General features: G+C 40.8%; 1 protein-coding gene across 1 annotated transcript in view; it reads left to right on the top strand.

Moving 5' to 3' along the window:
- Positions 1-25,003, top strand: part of LOC127527757 (asialoglycoprotein receptor 1-like) — a 70,055-nt gene that overhangs the window by 25,076 nt on the left and 19,976 nt on the right. The window contains exon 2 of the mRNA XM_051927580.1: positions 21,947-22,021. Within this exon, the coding sequence (XP_051783540.1) occupies positions 21,947-22,021 (75 nt within the window). The remainder of the gene's footprint in view (positions 1-21,946; positions 22,022-25,003) is intronic.

Genomic DNA, 25,003 nt, shown 5'->3' on the forward strand with positions numbered 1-25,003 from the left:
TACGAGTTTACTTCGTTCCAGCACTGAGCTTGTATAACGAATTTCTCGTATCTAGAACAAACTTCCTCATTGAAAATAATGGAAATCCAGTTAATCCGTTCTGCACCCCAAATATATTAACATAAAAATCAATTTTCCTAACAAATAACACTGATAAATTATATATACTGTAGTCTACCTTTAATAAATAGCACTGGTAAATAATATAACTGATTATTAAAAGAATCAAAACAGGTGTCCAAAGTGCAGTAGAGCATTCAATAAATCTTTAAATAAATAATCCTTAAAACAGTTGTGAAGTGGAGGTTTAAAATACACAAGAATAACAATCCTTTAACACGAGGTTAAAACGTCAAAAGGATGCCGTCTTTAAAAAACAGATGACAATCCCCGGTGCTTCTTCTCTGTTAGCGTCTCACCTGCGGGCTCTGCAACAGGCGAGACACTCTTAATGCAGCTGACCTTCTCTACACCGTCCTGCTTCAGCTGTTTGGCTCGCCTGTTCAAATCATTGTTCAGCTACACGCGAGCCTGCACTCACTCACTCACTCGCTCGCCTGCCTGCCTGCTTGCCTGCGTGCGTGCGTGCGTGTGTGCGTGCGTGCGTGCGCTCTCTCTCTCTCTCTCTCTCTCTCTCTCTTTTCTTTTACTTTTTCTCCCCCTTAACCGGCTCGCGCTTCTCTATACAGTGGTGTGAAAAACTATTTGCCCCCTTCCTGATTTCTTATTCTTTTGCATGTTTGTCACACAAAATGTTTCTGATCATCAAACACATTTAACCATTAGTCAAATATAACACAAGTAAACACAAAATGCAGTTTTTAAATGATGGTTTTTATTATTTAGGGAGAAAAAAAATCCAAACCTACATGGCCCTGTGTGAAAAAGTAATTGCCCCCTTGTTAAAAAATAACCTAACTGTGGTGTATCACACCTGAGTTCAATTTCCATAGCCACCCCCAGGCCTGATAACTGCCACACCTGTTTCAATCAAGAAATCACTTAAATAGGAGCTGCCTGACACAGAGAAGTAGACCAAAAGCACCTCAAAAGCTAGACATCATGCCAAGATCCAAAGAAATTCAGGAACAAATGAGAACAGAAGTAATTGAGATCTATCAGTCTGGTAAAGGTTATAAAGCCATTTCTAAAGCTTTGGGACTCCAGCGAACCACAGTGAGAGCCATTATCCACAAATGGCAAAAACATGGAACAGTGGTGAACCTTCCCAGGAGTGGCCGGCCGACCAAAATTACCCCAAGAGCACAGAGACGACTCATCCGAGAGGTCACAAAAGACCCCAGGACAACGTCTAAAGAACTGCAGGCCTCACTTGCCTCAATTAAGGTCAGTGTTCACGACTCCACCATAAGAAAGAGACTGGGCAAAAACGGCCTGCATGGCAGATTTCCAAGACGCAAACCACTGTTAAGCAAAAAGAACATTAGGGCTCGTCTCAATTTTGCTAAGAAACATCTCAATGATTGCCAAGACTTTTGGGAACATACCTTCTGGACTGATGAGTCAAAAGTTGAACTTTTTGGAAGGCAAATGTCCCGTTACATCTGGCGTAAAAGGAACACAGCATTTCAGAAAAAGAACATCATACCAACAGTAAAATGTGGTGGTGGTAGTGTGATGGTCTGGGGTTGTTTTGCTGCTTCAGGACCTGGAAGGCTTGCTGTGATAGATGGAACCATGAATTCTACTGTCTACCAAAAAATCCTGAAGGAGAATGTCCGGCCATCTGTTCGTCAACTCAAGCTGAAGCGATCTTGGGTGCTGCAACAGGACAATGACCCAAAACACACCAGCAAATCCACCTCTGAATGGCTGAAGAAAAACAAAATGAAGACTTTGGAGTGGCCTAGTCAAAGTCCTGACCTGAATCCAATTGAGATGCTATGGCATGACCTTAAAAAGGCAGTTCATGCTAGAAAACCCTCAAATAAAGCTGAATTACAACAATTTTGCAAAGATGAGTGGGCCAAAATTCCTCCAGAGCGCTGTAAAAGACTCATTGCAAGTTATCGCAAACGCTTGATTGCAGTTATTGCTGCTAAGGGTGGCCCAACCAGTTATTAGGTTCAGGGGGCAATTACTTTTTCACACAGGGCCATGTAGGTTTGGATTTTTTTTTCTCCCTAAATAATAAAAACCACCATTTACAAACTGCATTTTGTGTTTACTTGTGTTATATTTGACTAATGGTTAAATGTGTTTGATGATCAGAAACATTTTGTGTGACAAACATGCAAAAGAATAAGAAATCAGGAAGGGGGCAAATAGTTTTTCACACCACTGTATATGCGGGGAGGACATGGCAGCTGCAGCCCATCAGCCACAGGAACAATCATGGATGTGGGCAGTTTCCCACCTGTGCACTTACGTGAGAAACGCAGACACCGCAGATCGCGGCTCGCAACTGCTACCACGCCCCCTCGCTAAGCCGCGAGCTATACCCACAGCCTGGCTTGTGGCTCGTTATGCGAGCCAATGCTCGTATTTAGATCTGAATTTTTCGCTCATACTTTCCTCGTATTTTGAATTTCTCGTATACAGAGGTGATCGTATCTCGAGGTTCCACTGTATATATATATATATACATATACACATCCACATATATATACATATATATAAACACATATCAACATATATATACACATACATATACACACATACATACACACACACATATACATATATACATATACACATACATACATAGTGCGTTGTAACACGGGCTGTGATTGTTACATGGGAGGGAGACAACAAATCACAGCTTCCCGCTTTCTAATCGGGCCTGTGATTGGTGCTTTGACTGATGCCCAGATCCCACAGTATCTCCCCTTAGGAGAGGCGTTAGGCAAGTGTAATTGAATAGCGGTGCTGCAAGTTTAGCTTTACACCTGTTTTTAAGGCTTATTGACTGAAAGGGGCTTTCATGAAAAAAGTTAGGGCTTTGCTACAGGATACACCCTCCACAAGTTAAGGAAGTAAAAATAAAGGTATATATTTCTGTTTTATTTAAACCTTTTAAGTTTGTATGCGGGCGGCATGGTGGCGCAGTGAAAGGTGCCAGTTAGGAGACCCGGGTTCGCTTTCCTGCGTGGAGTTTGAATGTTCTCCCCGTGTCTGTCTGGGTTTCCTCCTGGTACTCCGGTTTCCTCCCACAGTCCAAAGACATGCAGGTTAGGTGCATTGGCGATTCTAAATTGTCCCTGGTGTGTGGGTGTGTGTGGGTGTGTGCGCCCTGCGGTGGGCTGGCACCTTGCCCAGGGTTTGTTTCTTGCCTTGTGCCCTGTGTTGGCAGGGATTGGCTCCTGTATTTAGTATATAGCGGGTTGGATAATGGATGGATGGACATTTGTATGCATAGCCCCATTTGCCCGTTTTCATTTTTTTTCTTTCTTCAGTAATATTTCAGCAAACCCGGAGCTTGTCAGTTCAAATCCTGGTACTGACACCACTGTGTGACCCTGAGGAAGTCACTTCACCTGCCTGTGATGCAAAAAACAAAAGTAATGTAACAAATTGTATCTCAGATGTTGCAAGTTGCTGGAATAAAGGCATAAGTCAAATAGATAAATATGTATTATACACATAGGAACTATTCATTTATTTTCAGTTAAGTCATCTGCAGCAAACCTTTATAAATGAGGGTTTCTCCTTTTTAGATAGTGCAAACTGTTTCTTCTTCATTGAGGTTTTCTCTTGGAGAGCTTTTTTCATTTCATTGAAAATTAAAGCAGCAGCTGCCAAAATATGTAGCTTTCTTATTAATTTTTCAACATTGTGTAAAATAACTTTATAAAGTAACATAAAAGGTTTAAATACTGGTTATCCTTTTACACTAAAATATTACTAAAGAGATACCAAAAAAGTAAAATGCATATGTTGTTTTTCTTTAAGAAGATTAAATATTACTGAAGAAAGAAAAAAAAAAACTAAAACAGCCAAATGGGGCTATGCATACGAATGAATATACGAATATATACCTTTATTTTTACTTCCTTAACTTGTGGAGGGTGTATTCTGTAGCAAAGCCCTAACTTTTTTCGTGAAAGCCCATTTCAGTCAATAAGTCTTAAAAACAGGTGTAAAGATATTGACAATAAGCTACGCAAACCCACCAAGACATGGAATCGTTTAAATCAAGGCGCTGCGCTACCTTCTTCCAGATCGGCCCCAAGACATTCATATTTTTCCAAAGCAGTTCTGGTCTCCATCGGCATCTGTAGCTGAGTCGAAAAACACCATCCCATACTATTAGTTAATGATTAACACATTTCTATATGTATTGTAAGCATACAATACAACTGATAATATGTTGCGCTTATTTATCTGGTGTACCGACATTTTTGCGCGTTTAACGGCTGAAATCCAACGTGGTTTGTGCCCTTCAGAATGAAAACAGTTTGCATTTACCTTTTTAATAAAAGGCGAGCTTTTAAGCCTGAGAAATCACCCCGTAAATGCACACGTTTAATTGCACATGTGTTAATATGTATGCTTACACACTGTTTGTTCTTCATTGAGGTTTTCTCTAGCATGTAGATCGGGGTAATTACATTCACGGCATTCGTAGTCTGAATCACAGTCTGATTGTATGGGTGGTTACCTACCAGGTAACGCTTATGGTTGGCCAGCAAGTCAGCTAACATCAGCCACGGTGCCTTCAGTTGTGAGAAGCAGATCATAGAATGGTTGAAAATAATTTACTGTCAAATAATGCAAAGAGTACGCGACACGTGTTTCGCCCTAATTCTTGGCTTATCAGGCATACACACTCAGTGCACTCACTTACGGGAATCGAACCTCAGACGTCAGCGCTAGAGGCGAAGCCCCTAACATTGCGCCACGGCGTGTGGTTCGTTTATTTGACAGCATGTAGATCGGGGTAATTACATTCACGGCATTCGTAGTCTGAATCACAATCTGATTGTATGGGTGGTTACCTACCAGGTAACGCTTATGGTTGGCCAGCAAGTCAGCTAACATCAGCCACGGTGCCTTCAGTTGTGAGAAGCAGATCATAGAATGGTTGAAAATAGTTTACTGTCAAATAATGCAAAGAGTACGTGACACGTGTTTCGCCCTAATTCTTGGCTCGTCAGGCGTACACACTCACTGCACTCCCTTACGGGAGTCGAACCTCGGACGTCAGCGCTAGAGGGGCTTCGCAACGGTGAAGTATTGCTTTTAAATTTTAATTAAGAAGAAAAGAAAACCTTTTTAAATTGAGGGAAAATATACCAATAACAATTTATTAAGGATCTGTTTTTTTGTGAAGCTGCCTTTACACAGCCTGTCCGCTGTTTTATAAACGAACGCCATATAAGGCCGTCCTTTCTCCTTCACAGTCAGTTCACGTGATTACGTGGGAGGCGTGATGACGCGATACGCAACCCCGCCTCCCACGGCCAGCGAGCTGCAGTCCATTACTGTATATGGACAAAAAAGAGGTTCCAGTTATGACCGTTACGCTTTGAATTTCGAAATGAAACCTGCCTAACTTTTGTAAGTAAGCTGTAAGGAATGAGCCTGCCAAATTTCAGCCTTCCACCTACACGGGAAGTTGGAGAATTAGTGATGAGTCAGTCAGTCATTCAGTGAGGGCTTTGCCTTTTATTAGTATAGATAGAGATTAGTTAGTTTTATACACAGTAATAAACTAGTTTTTCTCACCCTGTTTTTCATTTGAAATGTTTTGTGTATCTTAAGCCACTCCTATCTGATAGGCAAACAGGTATCTCTAATAATAATAATAATAATACATTTTATTTATATTGCACCTTTACCATGCTCAAGGCAGTGAAGTAATTCATTAATTGATATTTAAACCTGTGTCTGCTATGCTCTATAATTAATTTTAGATTAATTTAGAAGAGAGGACCACTGCATTAGCCAAACTGGTTAGAGGCTGCATACACTTTAAAGCACTTCACCAGGAGAGTCAGACATACAACTCTGGAAAGTCTTTTTCAACCATCTTCATCTCCCTCTGTGCTTTGATCACTGAATATACTGGCATTTTCCCCTCCTCATCTTTTCAGACTGTTTTTTCACTCATTTTGCATTTGGCTACGGTCAGTGTCACTACTGGTAGCATGAGGCAATACCTGGACCCTACAGAGGTTGCACAGGTAGTCCAACTTCTCCAGGATGGCACATCAATACGCACTATTACCAGAAGGTTTGCTGTGTTTCCCAGCACAGTCTCGAGGACATGGAGGAGATTCCAGGAGACAGGCAGTTACTCTGGGAGAGCTGGACAGGACCATAGAAGGTCCTTAACCCATCAGCAGGACCAATATCTGCTCCTTTGGGCAAGGAGGAACATAATAATAATAATAAATAATAAATTTTATTTATATTGCACTTTATATTTTAGCAATCCCAAAGTGCTACAGAGTAAAAATAGAATAATAAAATAAAAAAGAACAGAAGAGTCTATAAAATACTTTAACAAAATGACTTTCTAAAAAGATGAGTTTTTAGGTTTCGCTTAAAGGCCTCAGTCGACTGTGGGGCTCTCAGGTAATCAGGGAGGGCATTCCACAGCCTCGGCGCCACCGATGAAAACGCCCTGTCACCCATGCTGCTGAGCTTAGTTCTGGGGACTTGAAGAGTGTTAGTGAGTACAGAGCGGAGGGAACGTAAGGAGTTATGGGGGGTAAGGAGTTCCTGTAGATAAAGAGGGGCATGTCCATAAATGCACTGATGGGTAAGAAGGGAGACCTTGTACTCTATTCTGAATGAAACAGGGAGCCAGTGAAGGGTTTTCAGGATTGGGGTGATGTGATCATACTTTCGCACCCTCATCAGGATCCTGGCAGCGCTGTTCTGAATATACTGGAGTCTCTGGATACTCTTGCCAGGAATCCCAATGAGGAGTGCATTACAGTAATCCAGCCTGGAAGAGACAAAGGCATGGACGAGCTTCTCTGCATCTGCCAGGGTGAGTAATGGGCGGAGTTTGGCGATGTTCTTGAGATGGTAAAAAGATGACTTACAGAGATATTTGATGTGGGTGTCAAAAGTAAGTTGGGAGTCCATTCTAACACCCAAATTAGTAACAGATGTGGAAAGAGGAATATTTTGGCCAGAGAAAGTAATACTGGTGATGGTAGAAGAGCGAAGATGATGTGATGTACCAACTAAGATGGCTTCTGTTTTGGATCTGTTCAACTGAAGAAAATTGAGCCTCATCCATGCCTCTATCTCCTCCAGGCAGGTAGACAATGTAGATGTTGGCAGAGGAGCAGTAGAGGAGGTGGGAGTAGTCCTGAGGTAAAGCTGAGTGTCATCGGCATAGCAATGGAACGATAAACCATGTCTGCCAATGACAGTTCCAAGGGGGAGCATGTAGATAGTAAAAAGGATAGGGCCCAGCACAGAGCCCTGTGGAACACCACAGGCGACGTTGTGGGTGTGGGACTTTGCGCTGCCAAGGGCGACATGCTCAGTTCTGCCAGTCAGGTATGATGTAAACCAATTTAGAACAATTCCTGAGAGTCCAATAGTGTATTGCAGGCGGTGAAGAAGGATGTTATGGTCTATTGTGTCAAAAGCAGCTGTCAGGTCAAGGAGGAAAAGTAGTGAAGGTGAACCAGTATCTGCCGTCATCAGAAGATCATTGGTGACCCTGACCAGGGCTGTTTCGGTGCTATGGCCAGGGCGAAAACCAGACTGAAACTTTTCAAACAGATTGTTCAGTTTGAGATGATCGTGAAGTTGTGCTGCAACTATTTTTTCCAGAACTTTGGAGAGAAATGGAAGATTGGAGATGGGCCTATAATTGGAGAGAACTTCAGGATCCAAGGTGGATTTTTTCAGTAGAGGTCTGATGACAGCAGTTTTTAGTGCAGAAGGAATATGGCCAGCCAGGAGGGACTGATTTATTATCCTGGTGATAAGTGGAGAGATGGCAGAAATGTTGGCCCTCAGCAAGGGTGAGGGGAAAGGGTCCAGGGAACTAGTAGACGGTTTCATTTTCCTGATGACATCCTCCACCTCTTCCCGTGTGGCAACAGAGAAAGAGCAAAGAGGATGGACGGTCTCAGACAATGAGTCAACAGTTGGGAAGGGCAAGCCAGAGCCCTACAAAATGACCTACAGCAGGCCACTGGTGTGAATGTCTCTGACCAAACAATCAGAAGCAGACTTCATGAGGGTGGCTTGAGGGCCCGACATCCTCTAGTGGGCCCTGTGCTCACTGCCTGGCACCGTGGAGCTTGATTGGCATTTGCCATAGAATACCAGAATTGGCAGGACCACCACTGGTATCCTGTGCTTGTCACAGATGAGAGCAGGTTCACGCTGTGCACATGTCACAGACTTGAAAGGGTCTGGAGAAGCCGTGGAGAATGTTATGTTGCCTGTTACATTGTTCAGCATGACCGGCTTGGTGGTGGGTCAGTGATGGTCTGGGGAGGCATATCCATGGAGGGATGCACAGATCTCTACAGGATAGACAACGACACCTTGACTGCCATTAGGTATTGGAATGAAATCCTTGGACCCATTGTCAGACCCTATGCTGGTACAGTGGGTCCTGGGTTCCTCCTGATGCACAACAGTGCCTGGCCTCATGTGACGAAAGTATGCAGGCAGTTCCTGGAAGATGAAGGAATTGATACCACTGAGTGGCCCCCACGCTCACCTGACCTAAAGCCAATAGAACACCTCTGGGACATTATGTTTCAGTCCATCTGACACCGCCAGGTTGCACCTCAGACTGTCCAGGAGCTCAGTGATGCCCTGCTCCAGATCTGGGAGGAGATCTCCCAGGACACCATCTGTCTTCTCATTAGGAGCATGCCCCGACGTTGTCAGGCATGCATACAAACATGTGGGGGCCATACAAACTACTGAGTACGGTTCTGAGTTGCTGCAATGAAAATTTTGGCAAAATGGACTAGCTTGCTGCATCATTTTTTCACTTTGATTTTCGGGGTTTCTTTGAATTCAGCCCTCTGTAGGTTCATAATTTTCACTTCCATCAAACGTTGTGGCATCCTTTCATTCCTAACACATTACCCAGTCCATATCGGTATAGATATCCAGCAGGATTTTTTTTCCCATTTAGGTCTGATGTGTTTTCAAAATGTTCCTTTAATTCTTTTGAGCAGTATAGATATATATATATATATATATATATATATATATATATATATATATATATATATATATATATATATATATATATATATATATATATATATATATATATATATATATATATATATATATATATATATATATATATATATATATATATATATATATATATATATATATATATATTGTAGCAGTTAAGGCTTTTGTCCACCCCTTGAACCCTCAGGTACCACTCTGAACACGAGGTAAAAGTACAACAATATTTTATTTTATAATTATACTGTGCACTAAGCACTCTCCACACTACACTCATATAAACAATAAACTCTCAATAAACCAACACAATCCTCCTCGCCCAGACACTTCGCCACCCTACCTCCCAGCTCAGCTCAGTGTTCTGGGCTTCCCACAATCCTTTTATAGCCCCTGACCCGGAAGTGGTTCCTGGCCAAACCCACAAGTCCGTTTTCCTTCCGGGTCAGGGCAAACAGTCCTCTTCTTCATCCCGGGAGCACGTCGCTTCCTCCAGTCACGTGACTGTGACGCACTCCCGGGTTATAGGGCACGCAAGAGCCCACTAGCCCCCCTACAGTGACTCCCGGTGGCCCCCAAGGTATCCAGCAGGGCTGTGTGTATAAACTACAGAGTCCATGAGGCCCTGCTGGAAGTCGGGGCACCATCATGCTGTCCGGAGGGCTCCTCCTAGCGGCCTGGGGGTGGCGACCGGAGTCCATAGCCGGTCGTCCATCACAATATATATATATATATATATATATGTATGTATGTGTGTGTGTGTGTGTGTTTGTGTGTGTGTGTAAACACACACACTATTTTCAGGAAAACACACCAGAATGACTTTAAAGGGAGAAATTTTAAAAAGAAAACTTCTAACTTGATGGTCACAGTGAGGCATTATGCAGTGACACTTTCTGGAGCCTTGGGGACAGACTAAACACATAACAGAGGACACCACAAAGTTGGTTAGCACAGTTCTTAAAAACTTGAGGACTGACTCGATCTGATCCTGCAGCTTTTCCTGTGTATAGCTTCTATTGTTAATCTCCTTAATTGGTGTTCAGTCATGGACAGCCCACAGTGATGTTCAGAGGTGGACTCGTCACTGGCCATTCCAGTTGATGCGGTAGGAGTAGTTGATGTAGTAGGGACGGTATGTTGTCAATGGAAGAAGGTGGCAATGGGAGGGGAATTCAATTAAAAAATTGGTTCAGGGTGTTAAATTTGTCTACATCTCCTACCACCTGAGCCCTGGATTGTCAGAGTCCAGTTATTATGCCTAGTCCATTCCAGATATCTTTCAAGTTATTCTTATTGAGTTGTTGGCACCACTAACAGTGACATACACACATGCTATTTTACCCTCAAATGGGAAGTTAATTTAATGCAAACTGCAGGGTTGCATGCTGGCTTGGAGTTGCAAATCAATGGCTGTTCAGTCTTGCCTTTTTAGTTCACAACATATTTGTGTGTTTATAGGGTCACATTTTCTACAGTACCTTCTCTGAGTTATATATGGGTGCCATACACTGGAATCTGAGTGAGCTGCCTATCACTCATTTTTCTAAAAATCAATTAACTGCTACAGTCTTAACAAGAAAACCAATTCGTTGTCAGAGCTACTGCTTTAGAGTGCTGCTAAGGCACCTTTTTTGCTTCTTTTTCATCTTGCATATCGTGATCAATATCCTTCCATATACCGCACAATTCTACCCCAGCAGTTATTTAATAAACCTAGAAGGTTTTAATGATGTACACAATTACCCAGGAGAGTTTTACTTTGCAGAAAAAAATATTTAGAATACAGCTTCACAAAAGTTTTCAAAAAAGAGATTACTATGATGCTCATCAAAAACACCAACCTAAAAAATACATTTTCCACTTATTGACATTTTAATGAGACATTTACTCAAGTTTCTATATCAAGAAAAAACACAATTTGGAAAATGGAAAGAACGAGTGAGGTTTGTTTTTGAAAAAATTAGATGAAGCATTAATTGCATGTATAGCCTTTTGTGAAAGACAACTGACAAAATAAAAATAAATTAAATCTAATAAAAAGCTGTAAAGAAGAGCAGCTTGGAACAATGTGAGATATTATATGACCAAACGTATGGGGACACCTCACCAAATGATTGAGTTCAGGTGTTTCAACTACACCTATTTTTAACAGGCGTATAAAATCAAGCGCATAGACATTGACAAACACTGGCAGTAGAATGGGTCGTACTGAACAGCCCAGTGACTTCTCTTCTCCATACTCTTCTCTATCCATCATTCTGGCACATATTGATCTTAATTTCATTTGTCTAAAGAAAACTGTTCCACATCTGGACTGTTTTTTTAAACATTTTCTGACAAAGTCTAATCTGTCCTTTCTTATGCTTGAGGATTACCAGTGGTTTGCACCTTGTGGTAAAGCCTCTGTATTTACTTTTGTGAAGTCTTCTCTTGATTGTAGATTTTGGCAATGATAGTCCTACCTCCCAGAGAGTGTTTTTGGTTTGGCTAAGTGTTGTGAATTGTTTTTTCTTCACAAAGTAAAAAATTCTGCAATCATCTAGCACAGTTGTCTTTCTTGGTTGGCCAGGCCTTCTGGTGTTGCTGAGCTCACCAGTGTGTTCCTTTTCCTTTCCTAGGAACGTTGGAAGTACTGGGGTGTTTTCCGAACAAAGATTTTTAGTGAAGCAGTATTTAGTTGTATGAAATTAAATCAAATGTGAAAAACTGACTGCAAAAATTTTGGTTCCCTTGTAATTTTGCTGATTTGAATGCATGTAACTGCTCAATACTGATTACTTGCAACACCAAATTGGTTGAATTAGCTTGTTAACCCTTGAACTTCATAGACAGGTGTGTCCAATCATGAGAAAAAGTATTTAAGGTGGTCAATCACAAGTTGTGCTTCCCTTTGACTCTCCTCTGAAGAGTGACAGCATGGGATCTTCAAAGCAACTCTCCAAAGAAACATTTTGGAACAAAGTGCTTTGGACTGATGAGACAAAAATTGAGTTATTTGGTCATAACAAAAAGCGCTTTGTATGGCGGAAGAAGAACACCACATTCCAAGAAAAACACCTGCTACCTACTGTCAAATTTGGTGGAGGTTCCATCATGCTGTGGGGCTGTGTGGCTAGTTCAGAGACTGGGGCCCTTGTTAAAGTTGAGGGTCAGATGAATTCAACCCAATATCGACAAATTCTTCAGGATAATGTTTAAGCATCAGTCACAAAGTTGAACTTACGCAGGGGTTGGATATTCAAACAAGACAATGACCCAAACCACAGTTCGAAATCTACAAAGGCATTCATGCAGAGGGAGAAGTACAATGTTCTGGAATGGCCGTCGCAGTCCCCTGACTTGAATATCATCGAAAATCTATAGGATGATTTGAAGCAGGCTGTCCATGCTCGGCAGCCATCAAGTTTAACTGAACTGGAGAGATTTTGTATGGAAGAATGGTCAAAAATACCTCCATCCAGAATCCAGACACTCATCAAAGGCTATAGGAGGACAGCGTCTAGAGGCTGTTATATTTGCAAAAGGAAGCTCAGCTAAGTACTGATGCCATATCTCTGTTGGGGTGCCCAAATTTATGCACCTGTCTAATTTTGTTATGATGCATATTGCATATTTTCTGTTAATCCAATAAACTTAATGTCACTGCTGAAATACTACTGTTTCGTAAGGCATGTCAGATATTAAAAGGAAGTTGCTACTTTGAAAGCTCAGCCAATGATAAACAAAAATCCAAAGAATTAAGAGGGGTTCCCAAACTTTTTCATATGACTGTACATATGGGAATGTGCAAACATGACTTTGTAATCTTTAACAGAAGTACTCCCCGCCATATCCATTCACTTAGTGCTAACGGCATCACAAATAATCAAAATGACGTATTTAAGCACCAAAAACAGCAATGATCAAGGAAGAAACAAAATAGCAAAGGTAACGGCTGTATAGCAAAACAAATCCTGCGGCCATTTTGTTTCTCATCACAGAACTTTGTGAGACTTTTCTAATGAGGTGGCTTCCTCTTTCCTAATTACCATCAAACATTTTGCCTTCTGAACATCTGCCCCTCTTTCTCTTTCTCACTCTCTCTGACTTCCAGTCTGTGTTTGTGCCCCTGAGTTCAGCTGCAATGTTTCACTAGCAGAGGTCAGCCCTCTAGTACTACACCACCACCAGGTTCGAGTGTCCTCAGGAAGACTAGACATATTTCAGGTCTGGGAAGCCTTTAAAGATGTAGGCCTGTAAGATGTGTGATCTGCCTGTCTGAGGTTGGATATAGTACTAGGGTGTTGTACCATGTTAGCCATTATGCATGTAGTGAGAAGTCAAGCAAAATGACACCTTTTATTGGCTTACTAAAAAGATTACAATATGCAAGCCTGAAGAAGGGGCCTGAGTTGCCTCGAAAGCCTGCATATTGTAATCTTTTTAGTGAGGTAGGATATCACAGTTTCCTGCAGTCACCAAGAGGTTTTATATTTGTAATAAATTTAGATGACTTTGAAATGATCTGCTTTTAGTTTACATTGATATTAAAGTCTCCTTTTCTGTTGTCAAAAAGTCAAACTAAATGCCCTGTTATTCAATTTTGTATAACAAGAAAATGTGAAAACTGCCAAAGGGGTGAAGACTTTTTAAAGAAAGCACAGTAGATGGTAGATTAGGATTATTCCAGTTACACAGAAGACATTGTTGCATAAGCAGTGTGGTACAGGATACTACCAATTTTTATAGGCACACTTTTACACCGTCTGGTATTTCCCTAAACATTGCTGTTAATATGTTAGGATAAACTCACTCTCATTATATGATGTGCAGTACTAGGGTGTTGTACTGTGTTAGCCATTATGAATGTAGAGAAAAGCTAAGCAAAATGGCACCTTTTATTGGCTAACTAGAAAGATTACAATATGCAAGCTTTCGAGGCAACTCAGGCCCCTTCTTCAGGCAAGCTTGCATATTGTAATCTTTTTAGTTAGCCAATAAAAGGTGTCATTTTGCTTGGCTTTTCTCTATGATGTGCGGTCAAATCCATTCAAATATCATTTGATTGTGCTCTACTGTGTGGTGTCCTGTCTGGCGTTGGTTCTTCCACCTTGCCACTCTATGCTTTCGGCCATTACCCATGTGCATTGAAAGCAAAAAGTAATTTATATAACTGTCCCTCAATAAATTCAGGCAAATAAAACGTTTGAGCATAAAAACAATCAAAAGAGGAATAGAGATAACCAGTCATAAAAAAATAGGTAATGTGTGATAAGAAAAGCTTGTTTTTTGTTTACACTTAACGTCACTTTTACTGTTTAATTAATGCCAATAAAAGCTGACTGGGGGTTTCAACAAAAGAAAGGAATATGAGAAATGCCACAGGCCTAGTGGATTGTTAACCACAAAATCGCTGAGTGAGTCACTCCTCTTTTAGAAAAGCAGAAGCAAAACAGATAAAACTATTTTAAGTCAGTTTACAGCTGATTGACTAGACTTTTATGCAAATTAAACCATTTAAAGTCAAAGTATTCTGAATAATTTGAAGAAAGGGAAGTAGACAAAGAATACAGATAAGAGGAGATCCTTCCAGATTAGGAAATACATGGTTTTCTTCCTCTTATGAATAGCATAAATTTTGCTGGAAACAAAGTACAGTTTATTTGATATAGTTGTCCCACACCAAAGATTAATTCTAAAACTTGAAGTTGTTGGTTTAAGAGGTAACCTACAAAAATTTGATCTCTAGTTGGTTAACCAGCAGGAGACAAGGAGTACAGATAAGAGAAGAATGGGGTCATCAGTGGAGTCCATCAGGGGTCTGCCCTGGCTCTGCTACTTTTTCCAATTTATATTAATGACACTTATTCAGGTAACTTTTAAAATTTACATATGACTAAAAATGGATGATTGGCAGAAAATAAGGAGGCAGCAAAAACAATTTGGAAAGACTTGAACAAGCTTTGGAACTGGGCGAACACCTGGAAAATAAAGTTTAATGTAGAAAAGTGCAAAGTGCTACACAAAAGCAAAAGGAGCATACATTTTAAATACAAGATGGGAGACACAGAGCTACAGGAAGCAACCTCAGAAAAGGATTTAGGAGTTTATGTTGATCGATGTTTTCATCATCAAGTAATGTTCAGAAGCAATTAAAAATGGCAAATAAAATGTTAGAATATATCATAAAAACTGTTTAAAATAACTCAGTGGGTCAGACTATATAATGCACTACTGAGAGTGCATCTGGAGTGTTGTGTGCAGTTCTGGTCACCACAGTACAAGAAAGACAAAGCAGCACTTAAAGCTGTGCAGAGGAGAGCAACCAGCTACATCCCAGGACATTGTGACGGCGTGGCTCCTGCTCCATGCTCCCTCTTCCAGTTTTGGGAACCTCTTCAACCCAACATCATCAGGAATGTAACCTGATGAGCTGTGCAATGAGGACAAATCACATGGAGCAAGGGGAAGGTGTACAGTGTTTAATTGCTTTTATTAAAACAAACCAAAACTAAAAAGTGTCCAAATAAATAGCTCTGTGCTCAAAGTTAATAAACAATCCAAAAAAAACAGATGACTGTGGAGGTTAAAATCCCAACAAGTAATTCCATTAAAAAAAATACGGCCTGGAAGCGGTCCTTTTTAAAAACCTGTTGCCTTCTCCTTTTAACTTTCAGCTCCCCTGCTTCTCCCATATGGGCCTTGCAAAAGGGGAGTCGCCCTATCAGCAGGTGCAGCTGACTCTCCTACTGGTCCAGTAGCCTTCCATCCCCTGACTACGTACAGCCCACTCACCAGACCGAGACTTGGGTTCCCCCAACAGTAAAGGTGGTCACAATGGAGCTCAACCTACCAAGCCTCTAGACTCCTGCTGCCTTCTGAGCCATCAATGATCCTGGTCACTCCTACTCCCCTAAAAAGCTCAGAAGGAGTGGCCCAATCCATCTGCCCCGAGTGTCGGCCAAACACTCTTCCAGGGCTCTCCTCCCAGCTGCTTGCTGTCCAGCGAGTCTGGTCTCACTCGCTCTCTCCAGCACCCTTATCTTCACCTTCTTTTTCTTATTCTTATTCTTGTTCTTGCTTCTTTTTCCTTTCTTTTTCCTTCTCGATCTCTTTTGCCGGCCCATACTTACATGGTTCCGCAGGCACAGTGTTTCAATCATGCCCCGCAGGAATCCAATGAAGCAATTGAGAACGATCGCATCTTCACGTACAGGTACGTCTCGCCCCAATTACCTCATCAACTCTCCATGGCGAGCGCACCCAAAGAGACTGACTTGACCAATGGATTATTTACAAAAAATGCTATTCTTTCAGGGCTGTGGACCCGCTATACCACAGACATGTCATACTGTGACAGACTCAGAGAATTAAACCTGTTTAGTCTCGAGTAGAGGGGATCTAGTCCAGGTATTTAAAATCTTTGAAGATATTGATAGAGCAGATTCAGCAGCATTCTTTCACCTTAAGGGTGAATCACAAGCATAAGGACACCAGTGGAAATTTTGAAGAAGTATATTTAGAACTGAAGCCACAAAGCAATTCTTTACGCAAAGTGTTGTGGGAATTTGAACAAACTACTGAGACATGTAGTTGAAGCAGAAACCTTGACAACCTTTAAGAAGAATCTGGACGAGATATTGGGAGAGCTTAGATATTAGCTGAACGAACAGGTTTGATGGACTGAATGGACTCCTCTTGTTTGTCAAATTTCCTATATTCTTATGCATGTAATGCCACCCGAAAAACTAGAAAACTATCTTCAGATGCCAAAATAAAGTGAATCTGCTGGGCCAAAGAAACATAACAGACAAGAGGCAAACCTGCAAATTAAAGAGTCGGAGCTGCTGGGCCAACACCAAACAAACAACTCCTGAGCCAGGGCACTGCTGGGTGCCACTGCTAGTATTAAAGAATGGACACCTGAGTGAACATATTGAACATTTTTTTTCTCTCTCTTGTTTTTTTCTGCTTGTTTCGTTTATCAAATGGACAAAGTTATCAAACATCAACTGGCATTGTGTGAAGAAGCAACTGCCCCCTAGTTAAATCAGTCCAGAGCGACTTGGTTACAGTCAGTCCGCACCATCAAGCAACATACCAGCACAAATAGCTCACAATGCCACCTTCAAAGGAATTCCTGAAGAGATCAGGAAAAAGGTTATTGATATCTTTCAGTTAGGAAAGAGCTATACAGGCATACCTAAGGCTCCTGGGCTCCACTTAATCTCCGAAATAGAAAACAGTTGGCACAGTAATACATATGAATGGTCTGCCAAAATTCCACTTTGGGCACAACACAGAATCATCCAGGAAGTCACAAACAACCACAAAAAAAAATCTGCAAAAAAGAACTGCATGCTCTTGTTTCCTCGGTGAAGGTCAATGTTCATGAGTACGCAGTCACAAAGACATTGAGAAGAAAACTTTAAGGGAGATTAGCAAGGCTAAAGCCACTGTTAACCATAAAGAACATAAATGTTTGTCTCCAATTTGTTAGAATTTGGAAGAATGCTCTATGGACCGATTCAACAAAAGTGGAATTTTTGGATCACATTATGGAGTAAGGCAAAAGTATGTCAGTAGTTTATCACGTGGGTGTTATATTGATGGTGTCACAATACTTGGGACAACTTGCTTGATTTGAAGGGACAATTAATTGTAACAGACAGCCAGCAGCTGAACCCGGCTGTGATGCCCCTGAGATGGAAGGATGGGGGATAGCAGCTTTTTTAGGACACTGCCTCCCCCAAGATGCTAGATGGCAGCTTCCCTGGACTGCAGCAGTGCCCTGGATTCCTGCAGGGCACTATGGGACATGTAGGTTAACATCACAGCCCTGCTAGGTACCATGGGTGCCACCAGGAAACACTGCAAAAGAACCTGGGGTGTCATTTCTCACCCATAGCCTGGAAGTACTACCAAGTCACGGGGACAAAAGCCCAGACGTACTTCCGGGCTGAAGAAAACTTGAGGACAGAAGCACTTCTAGGACTATATAAAGGACTTCTGAAGACCCAGCAAGGGAGCCAGAGTCGGGTGGAGGTGGACAAAGCTTGCTGGGAGGTGTGGAGGTGATATATATAGAGAGAATCGTGTTTATTATTATTGTGCATTGTGATTACTTGCCTGTTTATTGGTAGCTGTGGTGCATAGGAAATTATTTATAGAAGTAAAGAAGAATAAAAATACTCTTTTATCCTGTATCCCGAGTTTCCGTTCGTTGGTTTTAAAGGGGCAACAGTGACCCCTAGCATCCACATAATTCAGATTTGTAGATCAAAACACTAAAGGAAATTGTACTATCCATGAGATGGGTTGGATCATGTGCGGAACCCTGGTTTGAACTTGGGGTTGTTGTGTGTGGTACTCCGAGAGAGAGTGCTGCTTTTGGCTTTTCCAAAGGAGTGCAGACAATTGGAGGAGATTTACAGCTTTACACAGGATACGTGCAGCGGGTGCTTCACCTTAAATTGACAGAATCCATAACGGATGGTACGACTAGTGCGAAGGAGAGAGGCGCAGCGAGTGAGATAAGAGATTGAAGAATTGACCAGCTGGTGTTGACTTCATGCTGTCTGGGTTTCGACACAGTCGAGGCCTGGAAGATGTGAGTACCCTCAATGTTGTCTTCATCTGTGGTGATTTAGACGCTGATAGTAGTTTCTCGTGTTCACTCTAGTCAATTAGAGTGGAGAGCCCTGTTCTGGAACCGTGTGCATTTTAGGAGCTGATGGAGAAGCATGGGAAGCCAACCCTTGAGACGAGCTTATGTGGAGAATCTCCAATGGTTGCAGGATCGAGATGAATGAGTAAAGTCAGCTGCGCCTTTAATTTCCAGGGTTTTGTGCGGATTTGATGATAATCAACAGAGACAGAAACTTGCGAGTATCAAGACAAATGCAATTGCATTGGATTTTGAGTGATCTATTCTGTTTCAGATGTTGGTGATTTTTTTAATTGTTTCTCCGATGTGCTGGTTGCTCAGCCCTGTAAATAGAAAAGAATGTGTTTAGTAAGAGTCTGGGGATTAGCTTAATTCTGATTCCCAGTTCCCACCCTTAACTGGGTGGTATAGTCGGTCAGTCATTCCTTGTGTATTGAGTGGGGTGGAGTTTGGGGGAGTTAGGTATTTAGTTAGGTAGGCCCCTGCCAGTTAAAGAAAAAAAAATATAGCCCCCACTCCCACATTTAAAGTAAAGCAAACATTTTAATATTTCAAATACTTGATGCAACCCCGAATTTGGGCAGCTTATACTAATTCAGACTTTTTCATAGTTGAAGCCATAGAAAATGTTTCTCTGATTTAAGATAGAAAAGTCTGCAGTTTTGCCAATGGCTTTCAAGTGGGGATTTTGAAATTTTAAATCTTTGCACATTGTGATCTGTTTGAGACATCTCAACAAATGCCCCAACAAATTTCTTTGAAAAGTAAGTGAGCTAAATTTCTAAAAACAGTGGTAGTGCTGCTGCCTCGCAGTTAGGAGACCCAGGTTCGATTCCCAGGTCCTCCCTGCGTGGAGTCTGCATGTTCTCCCTGTGTCTGTGTGAGTTTCCTCCCACAGTCCAAAGACATGCAGGTTAGGTGCATTGGTGATTCTAAATTGTCCCGTGTGTGTGTGTGTTATGCAAATGCGCCTTAACAGAAAGACAACTAAAAAGAAAGAAAAATTCTGACTTTACTAAAGATTAAAAGAGCAGTCACAGTTAGGTATTATAAAGATTTATTGCTATATGTACAAAGAAGCTCCAGTGGCATACAATTATAATATGCTCTAAGAATAAGGGTATATATTTATATATTGTCAAGCTTGGGTCATAAAGTTGCACAGGAGACTGGAAATGGGATCAGGTTTCCAAGGTACACGTTCTTTATGCTGAACTGACAGGTACAAATACAAGAGCTTATTCAGAAGGGGTTTGTCAAAAGCAGAATAGCAGACAGGTTGCAGCTGTCAAACGTTGGGGGTCCAGCTCTCGTCTCCATGTCATAAGAACCTCAAGGAGGTTCGATGGCTCAAAAACAGCGCCTGGAGCAGACACAGTCTGATGGAGAGAGGAGAGGAGTGTGAGCCATTAGGTTGGCCTTTTAAATGTTCTAAACTTCCTGCAAGAAGCAAGTTGCGCAGTAAGCCTGCGGCTGATCCCACAAAGGGGATGGGTAAGAGTGTGTTTGTTTCTCATTGAAATCCTGTTTAAGAGGGAGTTTTTGAAGGGCAGCTGTTTTTCTTTGCCACAGGTTTACTGTTTAACAGGGAGACAGCTCGCGGTTAAGAGCGTAAGAGCATGCAGCTGGCAGCGCTATGTGGGAGTAAAAATGAAGTAGGGGAACTACAGAAATGCACATGAGTGATGGTTGTCATCATTATGAGTGACACCAGTCACAATATACATTATATATACACCTGGGCATGGACACTGGATGTTTTATCTCTTTATATGTATTTATTTATGTAGTATTATATTGTAGTATACTGAAACATACAGTATCTATATCAATAGAGCTGATTTGGCATGTGTTTGCATGTATGTACATATGTATTTGTGTTTATTCTGGGATCCACTAAAGCAGCTGCAAAGATTTTCATGAAAATTGAAGGAATACTCAAGGATAATCCACCTTAGACTACAGGCCTTGTGGCGTCTCAATGCTGAACCTGGAGACAGTGAGGGCTACTTGGGCATGACGCACTGCCAGATTGAAGAAGTGCATTAGGTTTTACAGCTCCTTGAATAGTAGCAATGAGCAAACCCAGAACAAATAAAGTTGCTTCTAATGCTGCTCTTTTTGTGTTGTTCATGCGTCATAGCTTGCAAATCGGACTGTTTTCCCCATTTTGATACCTACTGTTCAGGAATAAAGCAGCAGAAACTAAAATTACTTTCTTTTACATTATGTCATCACAGGTGGCTCAGTGGTAGTGCTGCTGCTTTGCAGTAAGGAGACTGTGGGTTCGCTTCCCGGTTCCTCCCTGTGTGGATAGCACTTTGAGTACTAAGAAAAGCACTATATCAATGTAATTAATTATTATGTCTGACATACAGTGCTTAGGTTCTTTGTTACAAAGCTGATAACAGATTTAATTTGAGAACAAGAAGTATCTCCCTACTTTTTCTGGGAAATAGAAACTAAATAGTAAGAGAGAAGGTGATCTCAATACATATATTTTTATTCCTAAATGTGCTAACTTGTAAATTACTCCGAATACTTATTGTATACTAGTTGTTTAAGCCCATGCTGTAAAAAGCCCTGGGTTCTAGAAACTACTGAAATCATCAGAAAAAATATTGAATTGTAGCGATGTCAGGTAATTGAAAGGAACTACTCTGGGCATCTCTTTCCTAGGAGGTTTTGTGTTGTTGACGTGCTCACATCACTTGTGCATTAGTAGCTAAGCGAATGTCTTTCTTCTGAGGTTTCATTTTGCCGACGTGCCCTCCTCACTTGTGTTTCCTTGGAGGTAGAGCCCTTACCCCAACTCCACCTCTCATTTCCGGGCCAGACAGACACACACACTTCCACACATAAACATTTACATATAAGATACTGATATTTATTTCTAAGACTATTTAGCACATTTAAAAACACTGTGTCTATGAAGCCACACAGAATGAGTAACTTAATCAAGGTCAAATTAACTTTCCTTCAATTGCACAGTTGGTTTGATATTAGTTTTTGAACTGGTGGTTTAGGTCTTATAATTGTTCTTCATGTTAATCTTGTAGATATTTTATCCAAGGTAACAGGACTGTTCAAATCACTATAAAATGTATTCTTCTAACATGGCTTGTTGTTCCCTTCAAACAGTATCAACTGAGGATATCACTTATGCAGATGTAAGAATTGTAAAACCTTTGAGTCAACAACAGCAGTCTCCAACAGGTAAGTTTGGAGGAGCACATTTTGAATATTCCATACATGTAGAATATCATTCTGTTATGTTCATAACTGAATGAAGAAACTCACATATTAATTTATAATAAAAACATCTTGCTGGTCACTAAATGTTTGCTAAAGCAGTTGTCCTGGTCTTGTGACTTTTGTTCTTCATATGTTATTGTTTATTTTAAGAAAGCTGTGAATGCATAGATTTTTCCCAGATTCTTCAGCCTCCATTCACTACTAAAACATATACATTTTAGGTTAAGTGACATTTCTAATGAAGAGTGAAACAACAGATTTCCATTGGTACATTTCCCTGAAACTAGTTTTGCAAGTGATTACGTAATTGTGAACACTTGCCTTTTTTTTTAATTTTTTGGGGTGGAAAGCAAGAAATATTGCTCTGTAAAAACCTGCCTGCACATTTGTGTCACATATTCTGTCTGGCACATCAATTTGGGGCCAGCAGTAACCCATCTGTCACTTTCCCTAACTCTGTAAGCTGATCCAAGCCAGGATCATTCTGGAGGTTTTGCTGGCAGCTATACACCCAATGGATTTTACTGGGGCATGGAGTTCTGTACTGTCTAAGTCTGCAGAACTGTAAAAGGCCCTATTTGCTGTTGAGATTGTCTAGATAATTGTTGTCTATCCATGGCCCCTTTTCATGCTTTGCACCATATTAAAATGTACCATGTGTTTACACTTTGAGGAAAATATTGCAGATCAGATAAATATATTTCTATGAGTATTAATGGTGTGAATTTCACTTGAGATAAAACATTATTTGTTTCAAATTTTTTTTTGCACAGCAAAACTCCAAGCTTCATTTGAAATTAATATTTTGTGCTAATTGTTTCGCTCATCACTTGGTATGTCTAAACTAACTCATTGTGATTAATTTTGGCCTGTGATGGACTGACGTCAAGTTTGTGAAAGACGTTTAACTAATACTGTAAGGATAATGATCTCCCAGAATTTCAATTAAACCGTCTGCGTTAAAAATGATATTTTTATGGACTTAATGTAGTGGTTCTTAAAATTCACATCTGAAACATCAACAGCTCTTTCACATCTAATGTAAATGAAGAGACTGTTTTCCTTTTTCATTTTTGTAAACACATATAAAGATTTAATTAAATGTCTATTATTAGGGCAGAATGGTTATATACTGTAGCAATTAGTGTCCTCGCCTCATGGATGCAGTGTCCTGTTTTTGATTCTGGCATCCAGTATTTGTCTGTTTGAAGTTTGAATGTGGAACTTCCTCCCATATCATAATGTTGTGCAGTTTAGGTTAACTTGAAGTTCTAAACGGGCCCTTGTGTGAGTGTGGGTGTGTGCCTAAGTTGGTACCATGATGGACTGGCATCCTGAGCAGTTCTGCTTCCTGTCTTGGACTTCACTTCTATCTCCCACACCTCTGAACTGCATTGAACAGGTTTGAGAATGTTGTATTACAGTATGCCTCTGAATAATATATTAGGACTACTTAGCTAGTAGCTAGATGAACTTGACGGACTGAAAGTGAGTATCTTCTTGTATTATTTATTACAGTAATGTTGTTTGATTTGTTTGCAGATCCTTGGATAAGTATTGTCTGGCCTCAGTAATTTTGATACATTTAACATTGATTTCATTTTTTATATTAAAAGTTAATAACTTGTTAATAATAAGTTCTGTGCTGATTTTTGTGCTGTTTAAATATGGAAAAAATGTTATTATATTTTTTTGCATTTGCCCTTTGTCTGCTATGCTTTTTCCTTACCTTGCTCTCTACTCCACCATTTGCATTTCCTTTCATCTGTAATTTAAGGTCTCCCAGAGCCCCATCCTCTATCCTGTTTTTCCTACCTTAAAATATGTCTTCACAACTTGGTGTCCCATTGACCAGACATCCAAGTTCCTCTCCAACTTGGTACTTCCAGATACTGATTTGTCACGATAGGAATTGATTACCGCAGTACAACCTTCACATTCACATATGGATCTTAGCACCCTTTGTGGCATCTTTGATGACTCCAGTTTCCTTCAGTTCCACTCATTATCTTCAATGTTTTCTAACACTTTCTATTTGTTTCTTTTTCTACATTCAGCTCATATCAGTGCGGACTCACAGCTGTCCCTAAATTTGGTGGACAAACACCATCCTTCTCCTCTATGAATGTCCAGAATGGTTTAGGAGTTACTACGGATGATGTTGATTGGAAAATGACACAAACAAAAAGTCCAAACACATCCTTGTCTTCCGGTTTTATTAGTACAGTGCATACAAACCATGGACTACAAATCCCACAAGCCCCTCCACATCAGTACAAACCCATTTAAAGGCACGACCCCAATTTACAAACAGGAATCGGTGCAACCAGTGTTGTTATTCACAATTAACAATCACTCAAAAGGACATACTTACATACAAATAAAACCCCCTATATGACCCCACTACAATGTAGTGTTCTGTTACCTTCTTTTGTCCTCTTCACCCGTTGTGATATGTTTTGCTCCTTAATTCCTGCCAACAAACCAACCACCTCATTTTACATTGTTCTCATTAAGGCCTCCTAATGCTCTCCTCTCTCTTTTTCTTGATCTGGCCCCTTGACTTTCCTACTGTCCAGGAATAACTTTTTTAACTCTTAACTCCTAACCATCAGCACATTTAGTTTAAGTAAAAACAGCATTATAGTATATCCTTCCCCTTGAACAATGGAATTTGCTCTTAGCTACTTGTGCAATCTTTGTTCTGCTAACGTTTCTGGCATCTTTACAGTTCTGGTATCACCCTCTTTACTGTGTGACTAGTCCCACCCTAAAATTACTGCATAAACAGGTGACAGAAGTAGTGCCACCTACATAGTATTCATGCTGCCCTGGAACAACAGTAAATATAATGTGCTTTTTTACCAGCGAGTCTGACGTGGATATAGGTAACCCTGGTAATTTTACAATTGACTTTGGTGTGGTGGCTTTGGTTTCCTTCTT

Source organism: Erpetoichthys calabaricus, chromosome 5 (genome assembly GCF_900747795.2).
Source record: "Erpetoichthys calabaricus chromosome 5, fErpCal1.3, whole genome shotgun sequence".
In the NCBI taxonomy this organism is placed as follows: domain Eukaryota; kingdom Metazoa; phylum Chordata; class Cladistia; order Polypteriformes; family Polypteridae; genus Erpetoichthys; species Erpetoichthys calabaricus.